Here is a 23,735-nt window from a genome sequence, read left to right as displayed (position 1 = left end):
TACTTGTGGGCTCAGGTAATAATGCAAGCTGCAATCCAGCTGCACGACCGACTGTAATAAGGTACGCGAGGATGTCGCTCGGTTGATTTATACTTGGACAAGCATGAATTATTTTCGGCCTTTTACTGTTCAGAAAAAAGTCTTCCCTGCCTACTAAGAGGTGTTCTAACTTATATGTTCAGTGGGTTGCTTATATGGATCATATGGATGCAATATGTAAAGAATGTTTGTGGATAAAATGTGTCTTAGCAACGAAATTACTTGTGTAGCGCGGGGAAATAAAGGGTTCGAAACCGTCTTAAGGTTTATTGTCCTAAAAAAATTGATTCCCCAAGAAAACAAGGCACCAGCTTTCCATTAGTGACGTTAAAATGTTGCTGCTAACCGGGAATATTGGGAAAACATACAAAGTTCGTGACCTTTTCAGTTTTCACGATCGACGAAATTCCCGCCATTTTTTCAATTGGAGCCTGGCGCACAGTCAAAACTCGCGCATGCTTATTACGTTTTTCCGCTGTGAATGATAATTGTAGAGTACTTCACACCATGCTAAATGGCATTTTTATTCGTTTATTCAAACCAATAATTCATTTTCCCATGATCCGCTGAAACGACTCAAATAGGGTTGCCACTCTAACACACACAGTACAGAATTACCCCAAGAGCGCTTCCATGACAACGTTACCAGGAAGTTACATGCCCTGTCATGTTTCCTTGGATCTTGAAACAATACTAAGATTTATTTCCGGGCTCCCCAAAGTCGCCTTGGCTTTTACGTCAGGAGGAATCTTTGTATCCGGTGCGACTTCCAAGCGATATTTCCTTAACATTCGTGCTAACACCAGCCTTATCTGCATTTTCGCAAAGCGCATTCCTATACAGCTGTGTGGTCCGTGACCAAACGGCAAGAAACTGTAAGGATTGCGTGACTGTTTGGCTGAAGGTGCAAAGCGTTCTGGGTCAAACTTCTCCGGGTCTGGAAAAACCGCGGGGTCTCTTTGTATACTGTAAACAGGAATGAGAATGGGGGAATCTTTGGGTATCTTAATGTCTTTGATGGCACATGCTTTAGTACAGCCGCGGGATATCATGAATCCTGAAATAATAAAATGGTAAGATTAGCCGATACAGAGCTTCAAACCTGCTCTCTACAATCTTTCTTCTTCCGGATGCCACTCCCCCCTTCCCCTCCCCCCGCTCCCCGCACTCCCCTTAGCAAAATGCATATGATTATCCAATGATCGCAAACACACAGAAAATGAAGATATTACTCAAAGAACACTAAGTTTTAAATTGAAAATGGCGATTATGGTGTCTGAGGGCAAAGTTGTAACTTGCCTGTTCCAGGCGCTTGGTTAGTTGGAGAGCCGTATGTATAGAACGGGGAACGAGTGGAAAAAAGGCGATAGGTTTGGTTCTTCTATCCCTCTCTCTCCTCCTTCCCCTTTCACTCGTCTCTACAAACCGAGAGCCTGGAACAGGCTAAGTTAGGTTCACATTTGGGTCACGCGCGAAGCATCAGGAGAAAAACTGGAGCGAGCGAAACGAGCTGAGGTGGAAACAAGGCAGCGAGAAAACTCGCTAGTGGGGAAGCAGGAACTTTAGAAGGTACGATCCCCGTTGGCTCTGGCTCTCTGGCTCACCGATCCGTTCTCTTGTGTGAGCATGCTGACGGATTACCAAACGGTTGTAATAGTAACAGCTTGAAGGTATGTATTAACACCCCAACAACAGTGTATTTATCCCCAACTTCCTTACCTGGCGGGTAGAGCCGGAGTGTCTCGGATATCACCATGTCAAGGTATGGCAGCTCATTTACTGTTTCATAAGTCGGCACCTGTTCCTCCTCAGTCCACACACTGTCAATTTCTTGCTGCAGTTTGTCTTGAACGTCAGGGTTTGTGGCGATGTGGTAACACGTCAGACTCAGGGTTCCACTGCTCGTTTCATATCCAGCAGCAAGAAAAATAATGCTCTGTGCAAGGACTTCCGTGTCTGACAGCTTCTTTGACTCAGGGACAGAGGGGTCATCTGAGGCTGCCAGCATCAAATCCAACATGTCCTAAGAAGGGAAGGTTCAATGAATAATGATGATTCAATGAATAATATTTTGTATTTCTCTTCTTCCCCATTTCTCCAAACTACGATTCAACAGACCTTTCTCGAAGAGCCTCCATTTCCTGCCTTCTTCGCGGAAATAATTTTCTCTGTCATCTTGAGTAATGGTGTAGCATTTGAAAGCCAAATGCTTGGGAATTTTTCCATGAGTTTAATTCCAAATGGCAGAAGTGAGCCAAGCAGGATTTTCTTTGAAAAACTTTGTTTCAAAGCCTGACGAGCCGCGCTGATGAACGGGTCGTCAGGATTGTCTTGAGAGTTGGCTTGAAGACCAAATACTGCTGAAAGAATTAGGTCCATTGTAAGAGCCTGTTGAAACCTGCAAAAGTAGTAGAAGTAGGTAATATTAAAACATATTATGTCTCCTTGAGCAAATAATGGGAATAAAGGATTATATCACACCAGAAGCATATCGCCTAGACTAGGTGATATGCTTCTGCTCCGAACACATAAACAGAATTTAGACGCTTCTAGGTGATATGCTTCTGATCACACTTGAAAACAAGTCTTAACGGTAATTACTGACAAATTCTCAATCAGTTTAAAACATTCATTTATACACAATATTTCACAAAATCGTTCACAATTCTTAAATTAGGAGCAGGACTATAGGTCTGCTCAGAATGGCAGCTGAGTCTGTCATCAGATGGTTCACCACATTAAGTATTTTTTTTAGTTTCCATTTCCAGCACAGTTGCATTGACCCTCGCTTTATGGTGCCTCGGGCACATGTTGCCGACCTTTTTTTGATGTTATGTGGCCGTGGTTTTGAACTCAGCCTGCGAATGCAGACGCATTTCCTGCTGTCGCTTGTCTACGCCGAAAAAGAACAACAGCCGTAAATACGTCTGCGTTCGCAGGCTATTTTGAGGCGTAAGCAGTTCCAATAGTCCCCCTCACGAAGTACATGTAAACAAAGCTCGACTGGCACGTATGGAACCAGGAGATTGGGGCGGGGTTCTTTGTTCAGTTCAGAAAAGTCGTGGGCTGCAGAGGTTCTTCAATCTTCAGATCCCTAGAATATTGACAGCCTTTGCTATACCCGAGAAATTAGAGCCTGTTAAGAACGATAATAACGAATTGTCTCCTCACCTCACCTTACCTCAGTACCTTGCCTCACCTCACTTACCTTATCTTATTTTACCAAACCTTATTAATAAATATTTTAATTAAAATCCGATTAAAATGAAAACAAACCTTAACAATGATTAATTCTAGACCTACTTGACAATGTTAACACTTTGTTCTCTGTCAGCAACTTCACTAAGTTTCTTTAGCAAGATGTCACAACAGGAATTCATCACTGGAAACATTTGCTTCATCTTCAGTGCACTGAACGCTGGAGTAAGAGTGCTCCTGATTCGTTTCCATTTGTCTCCCTGTGCTCTGGTCAGCATGCTAGCCAATGGCTCAGGAGGCTTAAGGATTAACTATAATAACAAATGTGTGCATGTCACTTCAAACGGAATATGACTGTCAAAGATCCGCTTTCATAGGCCATTTCCGAGTCTTCGTGTGAAGCCATTCATGTGAAAATGTGTTCTGCCTACAGGTTCATTTTCATGTAAATCAAACTCGTTTTCATGTCCAAGGTTTTACACGAGGACTCGTTTTCAAACAGAGGCACAAGGTAAGGCTCGGAAATTGCATATTAGCCAACCCTGTAGGAGGGACCTAAAGGGGCTGGAATTTTAAATTTTGAAGGCGAGGATGGCTTATTTTACAAATATATTTGGAAATCGCTATTTAATTTAATTTTAAGTCAACTCGCAAAAAAATTAAAATAAACGATGCTTATTGTTTTCCTGACTATTCAAGGACTGGTCCTGTGTTATTTTTGGCATGTTATAAGGCAAGAAATGGTATTTTTACTGTATGCTACGGCAGAATGATTGAAAGTAGCGGAAACTCCAATCTCGTTCCCAGAGTCTTTGTTCCCCTTGACCAGCGGTCGGAAAACGAGAGCTCTGGGAGCAACCATTTTGAAATAACAAAGGAAATAACCGAATTCTGCCCATCCGGTTTCACTGCGCAGTCTGCATCTATGACGCATGTCTGAAATGGTTGCTTCCAGAGCTCTCGTTTTCCGACCGCTAGTCAAGGGGAACAAAGACTCTGGGAACGAGATTGCGGAGACCCTTAAAGTGTTACCACTCAACTCAGTCAGGTCTGCAATATAGGTGCATTTCTGGCGAGCGATTAGGTTTTGAGCGTGCCGGAATCGCATATCGCCTCAGTATCTTGCGTTTGTATGTCTAAGATGCATTATTCGTCTTCTCAGATGAATAATTGTTCATATTACGAGTTCCCTTATTGTAAATTGGCCCAGAAGCACGGCTATTCCATTACAAACGTTTCTTTTTTCTACAGAGACGCTAGATATCATTGCGGTACTAGTTCGAAACTGAAGCAGTTTTCAGCCAAGTTACGTACTGATCTCTCATGTTTTCTATCTTGATGTTTCACACATTCCCTTACAGGTCCTTAGTAACATTTTTAAGTAACGGCTACTCGAAATAAATAAATAAATAAATAAAAACGGTATACCCGTTGGTTAGATTCCCCTTTGGGTCACTAACTCCGAACACAACGGGAGCTGTTACGTTCGAAATTCTAAGGTAGTAAAAACTATAGTTATTAAAAACTATTAATTTGCTTATCTAATAAGAAATTTAAGTTCAAAATTATAAACTGAAGTTACAATTGTTTCAACAGGTTAATTACCTTAATTAATTATCTAGCTGGTATAGTTGATCGCGCTATGACAACCATTATTATTTCTAATTCCTTGGGAATAACGTGACAAAATTTACACAGCTGAGTACTCGAAATGAATATAACATCATTAAATATTCACGAACACGTATTATCAGGAATTGGTTTTAAAAACGGTATTTATCTTAGCAAATGTATCATATCTAACATGATTGCTGATCAAATTTAACAAATATGTAACTTACAGGTCGATCTCTAAAAGAGTCGAATTCTTTCACGAAGATATCCTTCAGCATCTCCGGGTCTGCAATCACCAAGTTTGGAATCTTTCCGAGGAAAGACGACATGGCGAATACCTTGCCGTATTTTAGAAAGTATTCGTGCACCTGAAGGTGTAGTTGTCCTTTGTGCTTTATCGTGTCCAGTAAATGACCTAAAACCGGCAAAGGTTTTGGTCCGCGGATACTATCTCCGTACCAAGTTTTCATTGATCGGTAAGAAGCCAAGCAATACAGAACAAGCAAGAAGGAGGAAGGAATCAATATTGTCAGCCAGTGGTTCACCATCGCTTCGGATACACCTTGTATGAATTCTATCAACGCCATATTACCTACCCAAGATTTGCTGTTTTTGTTGTTGTTTTTACATAAATCCCAGTGACTTGGCCAGAGTAGGATTAGAAATAGTGTTGAGGTTAGGTTGTGATCTGCCTGTCGATTCCACAGTATTGCCCTTTTTGCTGTTCGATCTGGCTGTCAATATTCGCATATCACTCGATCCGGCCAGGATGGTGTGAAGTGTTTTAGAATTGTAAATTAAAAATACATAGGTCGAGACAAGGGCTGCTAAAAGGGTGCTCACAAAAAAATCAAAGCCGAGATCAGAATACCTCACATGTAAATGCGGTGGATCTGAAAGCAGCCGTGTATCATTATTTGTAATTTTGTAATATATAACCCTTTTTAACGGTTAATGTTTTCTTATTTGCATTATAATAAAATTCAACGTGGACGCGAGGCAATTTCAGGCAAAAACAACAAAATTAACCTGGTCCACGTTGGATTATATTATGATGTTATTTAGCCTGTTATTATTACGAGTCTTGATTCGCCGAGCCTGTACGATTGCGCGTCTTGAAAAGTTAAGCCCAAATTTTTCAAGCTCGTCGTTTGTAATCCGTGTTAATCTTCTCCATCCTTTACCGTCCTTGTTCCTTTATAGTTCATTATTACCTCTTTGGTGTTTTTCTATCTTAGTAAACTACTATTTTCAGGTTTCCTTCAGTTTAAAGGTAATTTTATACGTGGCCAAAATAACTCAAAATACCGTGACTGAGCTCCTTTAAAGTCGTTGTCGCAGCGATCGCTAGCTACGAACACTGAACGTTTTTCCTTGCGATCGTAGCGATTGAGCTGTATCATAGGAATCATGTGGGAAGAAACCCTAAGCGAGCGACTGTATGAATGGTTTGGGACTTCCTGATCGTCATGGCAGAGAAATCTTCAATTTAATTTAGAGTGTAAATAAATATCTACATTTAAAGTGTTAAAATACGCCAAAGAAACACTAGCGCTTTCACAAAGCAGTTACACCAGATTTATTTCTTTTTAAAAAAATGCCGGTAAACACAAGCGATACTATATCAAGGAAGCTGTATAATTTCCCGTCTAACTTTCTAGTATAATTTTTGCGTATATAATTTCGATTGTATTTATGCGCTTCTTGGGTTTAACACTTTGAAAACATATTTTGTCACGAAAATTTCCTTGATTGCAATTCTATGATAGCCGATCAAATAATACTCTACTGTTACCAGCATAGTAATAAAATCTCTATTGAGAAGCGCAATAAGATGACCTGACAATTAGTGGGTTTAAATCCGGATCGAAAGAGCTAGATCCCGGGAGGGGAGGTGTGGAGGGGGGGGGAAAGGTCAGTGATGCTCGTTGGAAAATAGACTATTTTCCTATATTGGCTTTTGGACTGGAACTAGCTTGCAATGGAGGCTCATGCGCGCGGGGGGATGTCATCAGGTCATTAAATAGAGGTGAATGTCATTTGCATTTGCATACGTTTTAGCCTTTGGTACACGCTAGTTCCAGTCCAATACCGAGAATACAAAATGGTGTATTTAACTAAAGACCTCTAAAAAAGACCAATCCGGGCGTGACTCGAGCTTTATTTGACTCCTAAAAGATATCACTTTAAAAAACCGGACATGACAGCTTTTTTTAATGTTTCTTCGAGGATAACTCTAAAATATACCTTGGCAGCTAAAAATAATGGCCTTTCGTCCTGAACACCCTGAGACCAAAATCAGTAATTTACACCCCTGAGCGAAACGACGAACATTCCCGAGCTTTATACATGGGAGTACCCCCACCCCCAGGTAGGGGCTGGGTTCCAGTTTGGCCAAAACCTTTGCGAAACCATTTCACTACGCCTCTAATCCGAAAGAAATAGTAATTCAGCTCCTGTTCCCTTTCATGTACAGGAAGTGTAAAAAACTGTTAACTTAATGATAAGCCAGCCAGGACTGGAAGAAACCGTTTCTAAACGTGTCCACTAATTGTCAAATCAGCTCTTCTATGTTACATTAACCGTATCATTGTCACGACTATTATAAATCACGCCTTTTTATGGTATACATAGCATGAATAGTGGCAAACAACAATAATATCACATCACTTCACTTCACAATAGTTGTCTCCCTAGTTATAAGCTCTTACGGTTAAATTTGTCATGTCAGCTTATGCAATCGAGAATAAACAAGTAACGCTGCTATATTGTTTTATTCTTATCATTATTACTATCATTATCATTATCATTATCATTATCACTATCACTGTCACTATCACTATCTATCATTATCATTATTATTATTTTATTGCAAAAACACATAATTACACATAATTACATTATACTTAATCTACTTACAAAACGGCACAATACTGACTCTACTCACAATACAATACAACGCTGTTATATTTTTACATGAACAAAGTCATAACGTATGGTCGTCGACTTCTACGTCATCGTCTTCATCGCCGTAGTTATCATTATCGTCGTCGTCGTCTTCATCTCCATCAAATCGCGTCAGAACTGATTGGTTCCTAGCCTTTCAGCGGAGCCGCTGCGTAAGCCTCGTTTTCGAAGGACTTGAGGGCAAATGTGTTAGCTTGTTTGCTACGCGATTTACGTCGACGCCTGATCGTTCTCTTCCGGTAACAATAAAATGGAATCATACACAAAAGTAAACCAAACACGAAGCTTCCAACTGAGATCCCAACAACAACTTCTTTGCTTAATCCCACGAGACCTTCACCTTGCAGTTCTGAAAGAAATAAAAACACAAACAATTAAAATGTATTAAAAAGCTTAAAATGGTAATCCACATTTATAAGCTTAAGACCGAAATGGTAATGGGGAAGGGGTCGTCAGGACTTCCATATACGGATTGATCGTTGTACATTTTAAGGACACCGCTCATTAGATAGTGCAGTTGTTAACAGAATGGCGGACGCTTCTTTGTGAAGAGGATTTAGATAAATTTTTGAACGACTAATAGATTTATACTAAAACAATATAAAATTACTGGTTCTCGATTTGATTGAAATCTCGAGCTCATAATGACCACGGCTGTAAAGTATAGAGCCCGTATGTCTCAGATGTTGTGTTTCCAGCACAATCACCGCCCCTTCTCAAGTGTAAACATTTTCGCTTTTGCGTGCTATACTCTTAACCAAATAGAAGATGGTGATCTTATGTTTTCTAAGAAAATAACGCACTTTTGAGGTCTAGAGGAACTGCTGAACGCGGTCGCGTTCCGCTCTTGCGTCCACTAGCTGCAGTCTTTTTTCTTGGTTTTTAGTCTGCATTACTTCCTTAGAGAACATTCATCACCACATTCTATTTGTTAAATTGCTCAATCATATACCTTCCGAGCAATCAGCTCCATGGAAACCTCTTTCACAAGTGCATAAGTTTGGTCCAGCGCAGGTTCCGTGGGTTGAACAGTTTTTTACGGCCTCGCAGGTTACTGTGTCATGAAAAAAAGCATATTGAAATATTAGATATAAAAATAAGCAACGCAAACCTCAAATTGTTTTAAAAAATTTTTAGTTTTGCAAAGCATGTCATTCTGTTTTTGTGAGCTCGTATTGTTTTTCAGAAACTAGATACTACAAAATAAAACATGTGAAATTTAGAGACGTTGACATGATCTGTGGTAACCCATGGCAACATTAAACCAGCCAAGCTTTAAAATAGCATGAAGTCCATAAACAGATTTAAGAAACTTATCATAGAAAGAAACTATTTCCTGTAATGCAGCAACAATCTCATAAATCCTGGGGAGGTACATTACGTAATACTAGCATATCAAACAAGAAAGACGGTCTTTAACCACATATCCAAACACCGGAAAGAGAGTTGAAAATATGACGCGTAGCGGAGTATTTTTGACGAACTTTATTGTGTTCCTATATGTGATGAAACATTGCCCTGAGTGTTTGATACATCTTTTCAATCGAAACTAAAACTAAGGAGAGAATGGAGAAATAAACTCGTGCAAATCTACGCTAATTAAGATCAGATATCCAAATACCGTCACGGTCATGATTTCCTTCGTTTGAACTTAATGAATTATTAATGAGTTTGAGAAAATACAAATGAAATACCTTGTGAGCAGTTTAATCCTTTAAAACCACTGTGGCACGAGCAGACATTAGGGCCACTACAGTTACCGCGATATAAACAGTGATTCAGCAATTCACAAGAAACTACAACGGAAAATGAAAATTACAAACTTTATTAAAATGGTTCATTAAGCAAAGAAGTGGGCTGGTCCGGAGGTATTACAAGCTAATCTAGGCGGCCAGACTCACAACTACAAAAGGAGAAGTCACTATAATTACATTCAGAAAGATAAGGAAGGAATTTAGAAGCGATAAAGAAAACACGAGTGAGCGATGTCAGGTGAGGTTAAAGAACCAATAGTTGAAATTTTGAAACTATTACTATTTAGCTAGACCGACTGTTTGCATTTCAATGTAGTCATTTTAACTTACCACTGAGAAAATCAAAGAGAAGCCGTCGAGTAAACTTCTGGGTTTTAGCAAAAAAATTTGTCTATATGGCTGTATAGTAAAAACGTCAATATGCATAACATCTCTTGAGTAGTAACTAAGTAATGATTATTGTACCTTTAGAGCAGTCTGGAGCAGTTTTAAAGCCTTCTTCACAAGTGCATTTGTTTGGACCAGTGCAGATTCCATGATTTGCGCAGTTGTTCAACTCCTCACAAGATACTATTTCAGATGAGAAGGAAAACATTAACAATCAATGCATCAGCTAATTTTGAACGACTTTTTAAAGTTTCTACATAAGTTTCCCTCAGTAACGTTTTAACAAATAAAATGACCTCGCCTTTGGGAAAATCAACTGAGCCCGCGGTACATACCTTCGGAGCAATTAATTCCTTTGAATCCGCTATAGCAAGAACATTCATTGGGTCCGCTACATGCGCCATGATCTGAACAGTGGTTTACCAGTTCACAAGAAACTGCAAGGAAATATCAACATCCAGGCAATACGCTATTAGTATAAAGAAAAAAGAAAAAAATAGGCCAAAGAAAATAAGCGCGCCGATTGGTTTAAAATCATGTTTCTATTTAACAACTGGATTATAAGCTCGAGATTGCTATCGCGTGATAGTTGACGAGGGCGCAGCCCGTGTCAGCTTCTCTTGCACGCATAGAAATCGAGAGCGGATAATCTAATTGTTTTAGTGTAAATCTACTAGTCGTCCAAAACTTTATCTAAATCCTCTTTACAGAGACCTCGAAAACGCAAAAAAGCGGCCCTCATTTTGTGCATTTTGTTTGCACACTGCTATGCTACTTACTATCTACATCAGAATAAATAGTGAGTAGCATAGCCAATCAGAGAGCAGCATTCGTGGTAGAACGCTAGTAGATTTATACTAAAACTTGATAGAAACGCGGTTCCTGTTTTCTGTTTCTTAAATACAGAAAACTCTCTTTAAATTTAGACAAAATAATAAAAAGAAGAAGCATGTCATTAAATAACCTCGCCGCGTTCGGTCCGTGTACCATTTATAAACGACGGACAAACATTTCTCCTTCCCGATCCCAACGTACTTCTTTTGAGTAACACAACATAACTCTTTTGCTTCTCCATTGTAACACAAAATATCAATGAAATGATGCTATACGAGAATAAGAAAAATTGACCTTTCAGACCTCATTGACAACAATGCCAAACTGCAGGCTATTTAAATCGTGAACAGAATCACTTCATATTGTTTTATAGTATTTATTATTATGCTGTATACAAGTATTTATCAATTTTTGTAAACTGTTCATTAGCTATTGACTTAAGTTAGGTGTCCGCAATTAGCAAATTTATAGCTAAATTCATTGACACATTAATAAAGTTTTCATTCATTCATTCATTCATATTGACACATTTTTGACACATTTTGGCAGTGACGATGTATGGAAAACTACTTGTGCTGTTGGTCGTTGGGTTTTGTTAACATCCATCAAAAATACACTTGCATTGAGCAGAAAAAAATGATTTACCTTGTGAACAGCCAACACTTTTGAATCCGCTATCACAAACGCACATATTTGGGCCAGTGCAAATTCCATGTCCAGAACAATTTCCCACTTCTTCGCAGGAAACTAGTGAAAATAAACGAGCAGAACAAATAATTAGATTTAGAGTAGGACATGCGATTTATGAGTTTCAAAAGCGTAAATCAAACGATGGGAGAAGAAAACAAACCTGATGAACAATCCAGGGATCCTTTATATCCACTTTCACATTCACAAGTATTTACTTTGCTGCACTTTCCATGTCCGGAGCAGTTATTCACCGCCTCACAAGTAACTACAACGAGAGATAAAGTTGAACATTAAACATACTCGAGGAAAAAACAGATCACAGAATGCAATAGCAATAACATAGCTCGAACATTATTGTACGGCAAGAGAGCTAGAGCTTTAGAGCTTTTTAGGGAGCGGGGAGGGCGCAGTGGTGAGAGCGCTCGCTTCCCACCGATGCGGCCCGGGTTCGATTCCGGCCCAATGCCATATGTGGGTTGAGTTTGTTGTTGGTTCTCGCCTTGCTCCGAGGGTATTCGGTTTCCCTCCCTCCCTAAAAACCAACATCTCCAAATTTCAAATTCACTAGGATAGAGGACCGGCATGAAAACCAGTTAAGGCTGATGTGACTTCCTTTCTAAATATTCTATTTATTTTCATCTATTGATTTATTTATTTATCTTTTTTTGTAATGTTTTCTTACTATAAAGAAAGTTATTAAAGAGCTAAGTCGTATGCACTAGTAAAGCAATCTGCACTTTTAGCAAATTATGTAACCAACGCCAACCTGGAAGCCCGTAGTCCAAGCTCGTGCCAAGGGCGGGAAAACATGCAATCAGTGGCACGCGCGGGAAAAAATGTGGCCGGTAGAAAGCGCGGGAAGACATGTAAGCAGTGGCAGGCGAGGGAATGTCTGTACTGAACTAGTGGAAAGCGCAGGAAAACCCGTCCCCAGCGGCCAGCGCACGAAATATGCCGCCAGTTTAAAGCGTGAGAAAATTTGTGCAATCAGGTACCAAGCGCGGGAAAACATCTAACGCGGTGGGGTTTATTTAGTTAAACTATCTGTCAGACTAAAACGATATTCATGCTTGTGGAATTTTGCATCTAGTCATTAAAACACTGGTATCATGAACCTTACCACAGAATACCACATCAACAGGAACTGTCTTGTTTGCTTTGTCTCCATTAGAGTTTTCCTCGGCTATGGCGATGACACTCAGAATGAAGGGTTTTAATGTTCCATTAAAGGAAATAAACCAGCCAGGCGAGTTAGGTGGAACTTTCGTTTCATTCTCGTAAAATGATCGATAACCACTCGGTAAGCCCGAGAAGATAATCGTGAGATTCTCGGAACCATCTAAGTCAGTCGGGTGGCTTTCTACAGTTACGGGTATAATCTTTTCGCTGCTGTTCCAGTGATAACATAGAACACTGACATCGAGAAACGGAATGTCGGCAATGGCTTCGATCTTTATTTCGATTAGGTTACTGGCCATTTTTGTTTCCCTTGGTGTTGCGCCTTGTGCAGTGATATTAAATCTGACGACTCCTGAAAAGTCTTTTTCAGGCGTCATCCAAATATCACCAAACTCCTCATGCTCCAACGTGACGCGATTCCCACTCTGGTTTCCTTTACTGAAGGTAAATCCATGGGGAACTTCATCGATGAAGAGTTTCAAGGTGAAATTTTCATTGTAGCTGCTGTCGTCGAAATCCGGAATAAACGCGGAAAGGTATAACTGAGTGCGCATGTCTTCGCTGGTGTCGCTGTACATTGCGTCAATGATCGGAGTCTCAAACCGCAAAGGAAAATCTACAAATAAAAAAAAAACAGTGTAATTATGTATCAGGCTATAACTATAGGTTTTCAGACCTCTTGACTAAGTATAATTTTGATGGAGGTTTTATTCAAATCGTTCTCCCCCTCTCACTCTCTCTAAAATTCCGTTTTAACAATTACGTTAACCTTTCAAGGTGAGGAAACTTGTAATTTTATTAAATCAGAGGTTATCTGTGCCTGTTAAATAAAGCATACATATCGCAGCCTGTTATGTTTATTTTTAAGCGAACTAAAGTATTTTTTAAATAGGCCCCTTTAGACCAACCTCCCAAATGTCATGTTAATAAAAAAGCAACTCCACTGAAACTGAAACATGTTAAAAGTTAAGAGAGTTAAGCTTCAACCTTGCAGTTGTTTTGCTAGCGCTTAAGATACAAACTTTGAAGAGTTAGTTTGACAGATGTTTTTAATAGTGGAAAACTACTTCAATATTTACCGAGTGAGCAGTTAACTCCATAAAATCCGTCTTCACAGACACAGAAATTGAGGACGGAGCAGTTTCCATGACCAGAGCAGTTATTCAATCGTTCACAGGAAGCTGCAACGTCAAGTTGAAGCACTACATCAATTGAATACACAAACACAACATAACAACACCATTTGTTCCAAAACTGAGAGATATACGATTTAATTTAATGACCAAGTAAATTACCAGTATCCTTTGCGTTTCTAAGGCACGTAGAAAGAGTGAGCAAGGCCCCGGGAACTATAAAGAACTTTCAGTCGGCCTTTTGCTTCCGACGAACGCAACACTCCCGAAGTCGACCCAGTCCCTTCTCGTCTTAAACCCTCGCGCTCTATAATCACTAATTTTCCAGAGAAAAACTGACTGCAAGCAGTGTGGGAATTATCCCCAATGCGTTCTCTTCAAAAAGAGAGAGAAGAGTGAGCAACATGCAGGACATAAGTTTGCGTCAGGGTTAATGGATAGAAAGTAGCCTATATTCTATGCTGTGGGGGAGAGGGAGGGCGCTGTTGAGGAACTGCGCTTAGTCGCTTCATGCTTCAGGCACGAGGCACTAAAATTTCAAACCTTTTTTTCAGGCTACTACTAAACTACTTTTTTATAACACTGCTTCCACCAAGACGTACGTTTGGGAGGTGTAAAGTCCACTTTGATGACTCGATTCAAGTCCATTGGCTGTCTGTTACCCACGTGGTCAATGGCCAAAGCCAAAAGCGAGTACGTCTTCCCAGAGGGGAGGGGTAGGAAGGTTGTGTCGTCTGTTATACCGGACAGCAGGGGAAGTAGGGATTGTTCTTGAAGCGGATCTGAAAAAAAAGGAACGAGTTTGAGCTCTTGAAAACTCTGTTTATCTGGTGTTAAATGGATTGATATACGTAATGCTATGTAAGGAGAATGTATATGTCGACATCACTACAATACTAAGCTGAAATTGTTGTCTTCTTTCTTTTCATTGCGTTTTCAATAAGGAAAAAACTAAAAATAAAATTTCCATATAAAACCAAGCATGTGTCGTCCAGTTTATTCGGAATCTGCCCAAACAACCAACCTAACAACTCCTCTTTGCAGACACCTCGTTATTACGAACAGTTGTTTGCTGATCTCGATGTGTTAGCGCTCGGGAGCAACCTCGTTCCCAAGTCCATGGGAAAGAGGTTGGCTCTGGAGTCCAGGGTGATCGAGCAGTCCGGGTCCATGCTCTGGCCGAGGTCATTGTGTTGTGTTCTTAGTCAAGATACAGTGCGTCTTTCCTCTCGCAGGTGTATAAATGGGTACTGGTAGACTGTTATCAGGGGAAATCTCCCAAAATACTTCATCTGCGATGGAATAGAGTCCCGTCCAGAATAATTAATCCATTCCCTGGCCTCTTTGCCAAGGGTATTTATGAATCAGTTACTTGTCAGACAATTCGAAAACTGGAAAATTTCCCTCAGCGATACGAAAACCAAGTTAAGATGCGTAATGCATCAAGTAGCAAAAATTAGCAACAACCGACTTACCATTACCCCCTGAGATTTGATACAAGAAGTCCACGGACTGGACCCCAGACCCCTCATCTCTTGTATCGATATCCAGGGCCAATTTTCCAACCTTCATGATGTCATTAATGACAGAGATATTGGAGGAGGGGGTCGAACTGTCAATCTAGACGTAAGCATCATGGAAAACAAACAAGTGACATATTATAATAAAGAAAACTAAAATTCATTTCATGGTAATATACACGTGCACTCCACAGAGTACAAACAACGCGCGAAAGGGGTATCCGACGTGTAACGAATGTTCAGCGGGATTTGTGCCCAAGGAAACCAGTTTAACAGGTTATTTTGCAGTCCTCTTTGTTTTCCTGAGCGCGCACAATGCAAGACAATGTTCAAAGTTTGTTTTTCAACGAATAAAATTGTTGGATGATAAATGTTTAGACATTTTAGTTTGTAGTAGTATCGCCTTACATTTTTGTTCGTCATTTGTATTTTAACTCACACAATATCACAAGAATACAATATCGAATACTGGAAGACTCGCAAAAACAACCAGCAATAAGAATACTACGTATTATAATTTCTATATTTCAGGTATAGAGAGAGTTCGATTCTTCGATCACTCTGTCCAGCCACAATTATGAGAATTCCAACTGGCAAGCGGTTGATAAATTTACATCAACGTAACCGAGCTGAACTCGGGACTTCGTCGTCGTTTTCGTGATATATATGAAGGTCTTTACATCCCCTGTAAGAATCTACGCGATTCATTGCAAAACGCGAACAAAGCAATTGAACGTCTCCGCCATCTTGAATGAGCGCTTAAGTCACAAGGTGTCAGAAGCCGGGGATATTTATCTTCAAGCCATGTTACAACCTAATGCCGTGTCCAATAATCAATGGAAAAAACGAAGCTTACAGATGATCCATCACACTTAACCTTGTTATCACTTATTTATTACCTTTTGCGCTTCATTCTTCCTGGCTTAAATTTATAATCACAAATATCCCTTTTTGGCATCCCCGACTTCCCTTCTTAGCCCCCCAAACTGCTTTTACCTGTATCTAACTCCTTACCGTGTTAAAGATTGGAGGAGTATCTATCGGCTCGTTCTTGTCGAAATAGATACTGGCCTTGGCATCAATCCTTGCTAAAGGTGGCAAGTTCTTCTTGAGGCGAATAGAGAAAGTCACGTATCCTTGCCCTGTTGTGCCGTTGTTTGGTGGAAGAAAGCCAGTTCGTGGATCATCAGGTGCCTCACCTGTCATTGGAAAATATTGGAGGGGTGTCACTTTCTTTGATATCATTTTGAAAAATATTTAACAATCAGCTAATTCTTAGCTATTAGTACAGCGGTTTTCACTTAAGTGTCGAAAGTAACTTACATTTGCAATATTTTAGCTTTGCATTTAAAATTCTCTCGCCACTTTTTCACCCAATCAGAATTAAAACCAAAACCAATCGTGACTCGCTCGCACAAGTTTTCCCGCGCTTTGAATCACCTACATGTATTTGCCTGGAGTTGTGATTGTTTCAATGAATTGTCTGCGTCCATTTTGAGTAATTATTAATAGGGTCTCGATTTTACGATTCTGAATTGAAAACTACTCTATCAACTTGAGGTTAACCGCCGTCGCGAGTTAGCGAAGCTCAATTGTCGAGTATTAGTCCTTCGTCAGAGCAAAAAACATTAGCCGTTTTGTCAGAGCCTTTTGCTCTGACGAGAGGCTGACGTTCGAAAAGTTAACTTCACCAACTTGCTACGGCTTTTAATTCACCTTTATCATTAACTTCAAGTTAAGAAATAGCTAAGTATCTCAATTCCCCGCCGAAGCAGCCCAATGGTTTCTTTAGAAGCTAATAACTTTGGACGCGACAAAGTTCTTGGTTGTAGCTATAGCATCACACCTGTCTGAGGATCAAGGCTCTGAAATTCCCAGCGAGCTTCACGGGTCATGATATCTATCCCGGCAACGACTCGTAGGTAAATGTTCTTCTCCGACACAAGGTCGATTGTTTCCTAACAAATAAACAAATTAACAAGAAATATCCATGATGAACAATATATAAAGGAAAATGAAACTATTTTACACTCGGACAGTGTGACGACAGATTTCTCTTTGTGGCGAGTCGTATTCTACCTTGTCCAGCAATGTTCTAACCTGACTCTTAAAAATAAACCACTACAATAAACATTAATAGTCTAACGTGATGTGGCAGTTTTAGATTCAGTCTCGAAAGTGCGTATAAGTACAATTTGCTTTGTTTTCGACGGCGTTTTTTGATTGGTTAAAAGAAAACTCACGCCATCGACTTAACCAATCGGATTCAAAACCAAAACCAGTCTCGGCTTAAACGTCTTAGTTATCATACATTTTGAAGGATTTGATTCGAGTTTACACTTGTTTACATTGCTTTCAGTTTACTTGTCATGATTATACATTGTAATCGCATTAGGTATTTCTCATCTCCAACGAACGAGTTCTGCTCTACCTCAATAAAGATGGTATACAGGGCCTCACCAGAATGCTAATTCTGTTTGGCGATCTAACTTTATTTCTTATGGAGCTGTAGCCCCCAAGGGAGGGACGCCCATGTAAAGAGGACGGGGGTGCTCGTCACACCTTTCATGAGTTAAAAAGGAGGTTTTGGTACATTGTACATCTTAGAGTGTTTCAGGCCCAAAAGGTCCACAGCGGGAGCTTTTGCGTTGAAAAAATATTACAGGAGATAAATTGTTGTTTGAGAATTTGAACCTCTAAGGGGTGAAAAAATTTCAAGGCACGCTCACAAAACAGTATGGTACCTCTTAGTGGCTCTTTTCAAAATTCTCCAAGATGAGCCCCGTCCTTTTAACATCGGAGTCCCCTTGGGGGGAGGAGGGGCGTAGCTTCAATCTACAAGTTTCCTTACCTGAAGAAAAGCCCTTGAATTCGACAGCTTTTTAATAAAGTTTCCAAATCCAAAGCCCGTAATTCTAAACGTGCGGATGTCCAAGTCTTGGTCCAGTGTATGTAGAATGATCACGTGCTGTGCAGGGGCGGTGGCATTAGGATCGTTCTCAAACCTGATCTTGTAGTTCAGCGGTGTCCTCAGCGAAATAAAGCGCGCGTCTCCGTATCCTGGAGGACCAATCATGTCGTTCTATATGAGGGGTAAGACAATGCAAATTAAATTACGCAATACAGGTGAATATAGGTGTGCTTTCCGTACATTGGTCCTTTAAAAATTTGAAGATTAAATATTCTGTGAATGTTGAACACTACAGAATTTTTCTCTGAGTTATTCTACATTGCATTCCGATGAAAAGAAAATACATTAACTGTCAACAAGGGAATACTGTCTTGATGTACTACCAAATTCTCATAACAAGCACCGCAAGAATTGTGTAACAGTCGGTAGGCAGTATTAACATTTTGAGCAGCCTCTCACCGGGTCCAAGGAGCGCACCCACTCGATGGTGATATTGATGAGATCCTCTGCCTTTTTCGTTGCATCTGGCACAAAAGTGTTTTTAATGGTCTTGTCATTAAAATCGGAAATAGCCTGCCCACATCCCCCTGAAAATGACAGAAAATAAATCTTTTTTATTGATATTAGGACTTGAGGTCACGCTGAAGAGAAACAAATATTAACGTGTACCTTCATCGTAACAATAGAAAAATGTTTAAACTTGAAACCTGACGAATTCTTCTCGTGACTTCTGTTTAAACCAACAACCAAGAGACGTGATCAGATCGCGTTACCAGTCTAAGTACAAGTTAATGTTTTCGGGAGGGCGTATGCAGTCAATTAATAACAATAATAATAATAACAATGATAACGATAACGATAACGATAATGATAATGATAATGGTAGTGATAAAAATAATTTTTTTTAGGTGGGTCATCACATGATGCGTCGCAATACAATGGAAAACAAGTTACGATTGGAGAGAGAATTGACTGGAAACAGTGTATTGAAAGGCCATAGGAACATCGACAATTACTTTTAAATCAATCAATCATTTTATTTCTTAATCAGTTATTTCTTGATCATTTTATTTCTTAAAGCATAATAAAAGCTTTGAGACAAACACAAAAAGGATCATCAAGAATGAAAGCTAGCAAAAGAATAAACTTTCCCTCGTCTGAATGTTTGGTCTAAGCAGTGAAAATAAAGCGCATAGTTACCTGATTTACTTGAAGAACCACCGAGCGGAGGAAGGGCTGAGGAAATTGCACCGTTGACACCATCTTCCAATGCCTTTCGCCAACTAACCCGACCATTATCAATCTTTTGCTGAATCAAAGACCCTCCGAAGCTAGTGGCAAACCCGACGGCCACTTCTGCAAGTACAAACATTAAAATATACAGGTTATAGTACGACAAAACAAGAATCATCCATACTGACTGACAGACTGACCCACCGACTGATCGACTGCCTGTCTACCTGCCTGCCTGCCTGCCTGACTGACTGACTGACTGACTGACTGACTGACCCACCGACCGATCGCCTGCCTGTCTACCTGCCTGCATGACTGTCTGACTGACTGACCAACTGACCGACTGACCGAGTGACCGACTGACTGACTGACTGACTGACTGACTGACTGACTGACTATTAACTCCTCAAATTGAATTTAATCTTCCCGGTGCTTAAAGTTGGGCGGATAATTCAGTCATTTTCAGTATTGGGTTGAGTGTATGGGCATGGTCATTTTGATTATGAGACTGTATCTGCGATTGAATACTGAGTTATGAAGTCCTCGTGACTACTAATAAAGCTGAAAGCTCCCTGATACTTACTAGCAGATTTGAAAAATCCCGAGACAGCACCTGTTACTGCACTTGATATAAGTCCTGCAGACAGTAAACAATACAACAGTTTTGTTTTGCTAAAATTAACGTGCAGACCTTCGTACAGTTGTTCGTTTAATGCAGTCGACATGAGGAAAAAAGAGAGCTTCGACTTTCAATACATTTATCTCTTCTAAAGTCAAAACCTGTGACATGTTTTCCGCCTGTTGTTTCAAGCCGTCGAAAACTACAGCACTGAAAACTGTTGCCAGTGAAAATTTAATAATACTTTTCGGTGACATCGGATATTTCCAACCAATCACAATACACCAAATAAAATTTCAGAACTAAACGAACTAACGTGTGGAATATCTTCAGGTCGAGGTCAGTCTGTTTGACAGAAATAAGGATATTGCAGGAAATTTCCTTTTTCAGAGCATTTTTTTGAACCCATTTTCGTGACCACATAATGTTTCAACTTCACTAAATTTAGATTCGTCTTGTTTTCGCATAAACTCTTTTCCAGCGGTAACTAACCGTCTTCGCTGGTGCAGATTGCCATTAACACGTTAACCCTACCCTAATTTTCCACAAGCTAAGCAGAAACCTTGTCTACTGTCCTGATTTACTGCGAGACTGATCAAGTCATTGAACTGATGCGGCCGGATTTGTGGCCAAATGCGAGCGCCGCAAATTCCTCGTCGGCGGTGTATCAGGCTTGTATGGTTTCGACTCGAGTATTGAGGCTCGACGGTTTCACGTTGTAATACTAGCCATAGCTCATCTGAAAATGCTTGATATGCAGCCGACAACCCGCAGATAATTCTGAGTTTCATGTCATGTGTAGGGGTAAGAGAGGATAAAGGGTGAGAGTTATTCCCCTTTATTAACCTTATTCTCAACGGAATCCCTCCCAAGCTATTTTTAGGTATAGTATCTAGTCTTTCTACGGATTATTTCACTATGCGCGTTGTATAGATATTTTCGTAAAGGATGAAAATGCATCCAAAGCCACTTGGTTTGTCCAGATGAATAAAATTCGCATCACAAGATTGGCTATTTCTGGACCCTCCTGAGATGTCTGAACTCGAGAGTGATTTAAAAATAACTTAAGGGATTACCTTAGATGAACTATTTTAGCCTTCATCCTCTCCTGGTAGAGGTTGAATGGCCAGGGGCCAGGATTACATTTTTAACCACCAACCACAGGCAAACACTGGACAACAAAAATGCGGTGGTCACGAGAAACGTCTTTCTCTTTGCTGGGCTCCAGACGTTTCCTATGCTGCTTGTTGGGAAAAATAAACTCTTTTTCCCCATTGTTAACAGTTGCTTTTTTCAAAACCTACACAGCTTTTCTTTTTTTATTATTATTTCATTTCAATAGTGTAATGTTAACTATCTTTTTTTTTCCTTATTAAAACACAGACCAAAAAATTATTTACAAGCACCCTACTACACAGATGAAAGAAGAGTGAAGAATTTATGGATTATATGTTTAACTTACATACCTCCAAAGGTAATTTTTTGATTAGCTATTCTCTGACTTGCGATGTAAGCGGCGACATTGGTGCCTGCGCCAAGGACAGCTCCCAGAGGACCCCCAGCAACGTTAACAAAGGAAACACAACGCCCTCGGGGGTCCTCGAGCATCACGGGATTGTTGGCTGCGTATGAATAAAGATTGATGCTTTTCCCTGAAAAGCCTGACAACAAAGAGGAAAATGAGTAATGACTGTCATGTCATAAGCAAGGCTGCTGTTTTCTTTTTTCTGTTTTCTATCAGTATTGAAAATCGTCGTTACATGACTGTTCACTGAACGTAAAAAAACTGAATTTAAATTGTTTTGAAAATCAGAGGGCTTATAATACTTTTTGAACGCGCTTTTACCGAGAGGGTCAAAGCTAAGAAATCTTCCAAGCTGTGCATCATAGTGTCTGGATCTCATCCAGTAAATATCCCTTAGTTCACGGTCTGCAGTCACTCCCCATTGACCAATAAACGTGAAATCCTGTGGCAACGCTTCGTTAAATTCCAGCATTCTGCCAAAGGGGTCATAACTGTAGCGATTGACACGATCACCACTGGGACCCAGTACTCCTACGACAGATCTGGCCGGGAGAGAAAAACCTTAGTTAAAAAACTGGATATTTGACGTGGTCATTTGCTATTAATATTTGAACCTTCTTTCAAAATGACAAACGAACATTAAACTGTTAACATCAATTCAAATGTCACTGCGCTATATGTAATTTTTTGGAGATCACACGAAACCTAAATATGATGGGAAAAAATGTTGGAAAAAAATATCAAAGAGGCAGAAAGCAGAAGTTCAGGCAGGGGACTCGGTTGGTCAGGACTGATTAAGACGGATCATTTGCGGGCCTGCACAAAACCGCCCGCTAGAGCAAGTCTATAGCAAGTTCCTAGCCATGCCTCAGTGTTGAAACAGAATATATTAGTCGGAACATACTCTTTAAGCCTTGTAGAAGAGATATTTATCACTAAGTCATACGAGTCAGCTATATTTAACTTACCCCAGACCGTCAAACTCGTAATAAAACAAATTTCCATTCCTGTCAACCAACGCAACTAAACCAAGTTCTTCACAGTGGACAAAGTATGTTACATTTCCACCAGAGATCTACCGGAGGAAAATTTTTTTTTTTGTTAATTAATTTTCAAACACAATATACATAGGAAAAAACTAAACAAAATAAAAAGAGAAAAATGGTAATATTTCAGCCCAATACTTACTTACAGTACAATATGATAGTTAAGCCTACTTACATCGGAGGAACAAATACTGACTGAATTGAACAAGAGCCGAATTCTCAGAACAAACACTCAAAATCAAACACTAAAGGTCTGTTCACACTAAGGGACAGGTAGTAAGGACAAAATTATGTACTGTTCACACAAGACTACCTAGAATGCAACAGACACATTGTGGCGACAGGTCCACGTGTATACTAATCTTCAACTAGCACAACGCTAGGTGCTGCTGCAACATGTCACCTCGTGTGTGAAGAGTGCACGATTTTGTCCTTGCTACAAGTCGCAACGACATGCCCCTTTGTGCTAACATGCCCCTTTGTCGCTGAGATCCGAGTGGTTTAAGTCATTTTTTATCACGTGAGGTTATTTTGTTGTCATGTTTAACAGTGAACCACTGAAAATGTTTTACCTGACCAACAACATCAGCTCCTGGATTCCCAAATGGATCGATGATGTACTGGACTTCTGACTGACCGCATGTCTTCTTGTACAAGTTTCCCAAACCATCGTAAACAAAGTTACATCTGTAAGAGAAAATCCCATTTTATTGCCAGGTAGTATGAATTTATCAAGGCGCTTAGTTCGTAACTATCTCGTGTGCTATACATACTGTATATCGTGTGCTACACATGTTCATATACCTCACAGCACGTTGTGGAAATTTTAGGATTGCTACTTCGGCCACCTGAATGGGGTGCTTTTCATCGTCGGTAACGCCCTGCCTAAGCATTTTGTCACGCAGTGCCTATATATTTCTGGGTAGAGAGAGGCATTGTGAGAGTGAAATGTCTTCCCAACTCCGCCCAGGGTCGAATCCAGACCTTTCGACGAAATAACCATTAGTTAACGTGTCTTTCTACGATAGAGCGGTTTTCAGTTGAGTGTCGTAAAACCAAACTAAGTAATCACTCTAGCTAATCACA

General features: G+C 40.0%; 2 protein-coding genes across 2 annotated transcripts in view; both read right to left on the bottom strand.

Moving 5' to 3' along the window:
• Positions 1 to 609: 609 nt before the first annotated feature.
• LOC145492234 (cytochrome P450 3A24-like) lies at positions 610 to 5,568 on the bottom strand. Its single transcript, XM_081471591.1, has 5 exons — positions 5,079 to 5,568; positions 3,343 to 3,548; positions 2,158 to 2,437; positions 1,759 to 2,062; positions 610 to 1,096 (listed from the first exon to the last, which is right to left on the bottom strand). Exons 1-5 carry the CDS (start codon positions 5,436 to 5,438, stop codon positions 705 to 707), a joined length of 1,542 nt encoding a protein of 513 aa, XP_081327717.1. The 5' UTR covers positions 5,439 to 5,568; the 3' UTR covers positions 610 to 704.
• A 1,205-nt stretch (positions 5,569 to 6,773) lies between these two features.
• The window catches only part of LOC145492788 (uncharacterized), a 35,976-nt gene continuing 19,014 nt past the window's right edge, over positions 6,774 to 23,735 (bottom strand). The window contains exons 17-37 of the mRNA XM_081472171.1: positions 23,222 to 23,336; positions 22,572 to 22,678; positions 21,925 to 22,145; positions 21,545 to 21,739; positions 20,043 to 20,096; positions 19,427 to 19,582; positions 18,686 to 18,813; positions 18,167 to 18,397; positions 17,162 to 17,273; positions 16,330 to 16,514; positions 15,271 to 15,415; positions 14,398 to 14,682; positions 13,742 to 13,843; positions 12,604 to 13,278; positions 11,644 to 11,748; positions 11,439 to 11,540; positions 10,295 to 10,396; positions 10,038 to 10,142; positions 9,513 to 9,614; positions 8,771 to 8,872; positions 6,774 to 8,167 (exon numbers count right to left, since the gene is read on the bottom strand). Of these exons, the coding sequence (XP_081328297.1) occupies positions 7,947 to 8,167; positions 8,771 to 8,872; positions 9,513 to 9,614; positions 10,038 to 10,142; positions 10,295 to 10,396; positions 11,439 to 11,540; positions 11,644 to 11,748; positions 12,604 to 13,278; positions 13,742 to 13,843; positions 14,398 to 14,682; positions 15,271 to 15,415; positions 16,330 to 16,514; positions 17,162 to 17,273; positions 18,167 to 18,397; positions 18,686 to 18,813; positions 19,427 to 19,582; positions 20,043 to 20,096; positions 21,545 to 21,739; positions 21,925 to 22,145; positions 22,572 to 22,678; positions 23,222 to 23,336 (3,550 nt within the window). The 3' untranslated portion in view covers positions 6,774 to 7,946. The remainder of the gene's footprint in view (positions 8,168 to 8,770; positions 8,873 to 9,512; positions 9,615 to 10,037; positions 10,143 to 10,294; positions 10,397 to 11,438; positions 11,541 to 11,643; positions 11,749 to 12,603; positions 13,279 to 13,741; positions 13,844 to 14,397; positions 14,683 to 15,270; positions 15,416 to 16,329; positions 16,515 to 17,161; positions 17,274 to 18,166; positions 18,398 to 18,685; positions 18,814 to 19,426; positions 19,583 to 20,042; positions 20,097 to 21,544; positions 21,740 to 21,924; positions 22,146 to 22,571; positions 22,679 to 23,221; positions 23,337 to 23,735) is intronic.

This window comes from Orbicella franksi, chromosome 7, assembly GCF_964199315.1.
Source record: "Orbicella franksi chromosome 7, jaOrbFran1.1, whole genome shotgun sequence".
NCBI classification, from domain to species: domain Eukaryota; kingdom Metazoa; phylum Cnidaria; class Anthozoa; order Scleractinia; family Merulinidae; genus Orbicella; species Orbicella franksi.
This window is presented reverse-complemented; position numbering and strand designations above follow the sequence as displayed.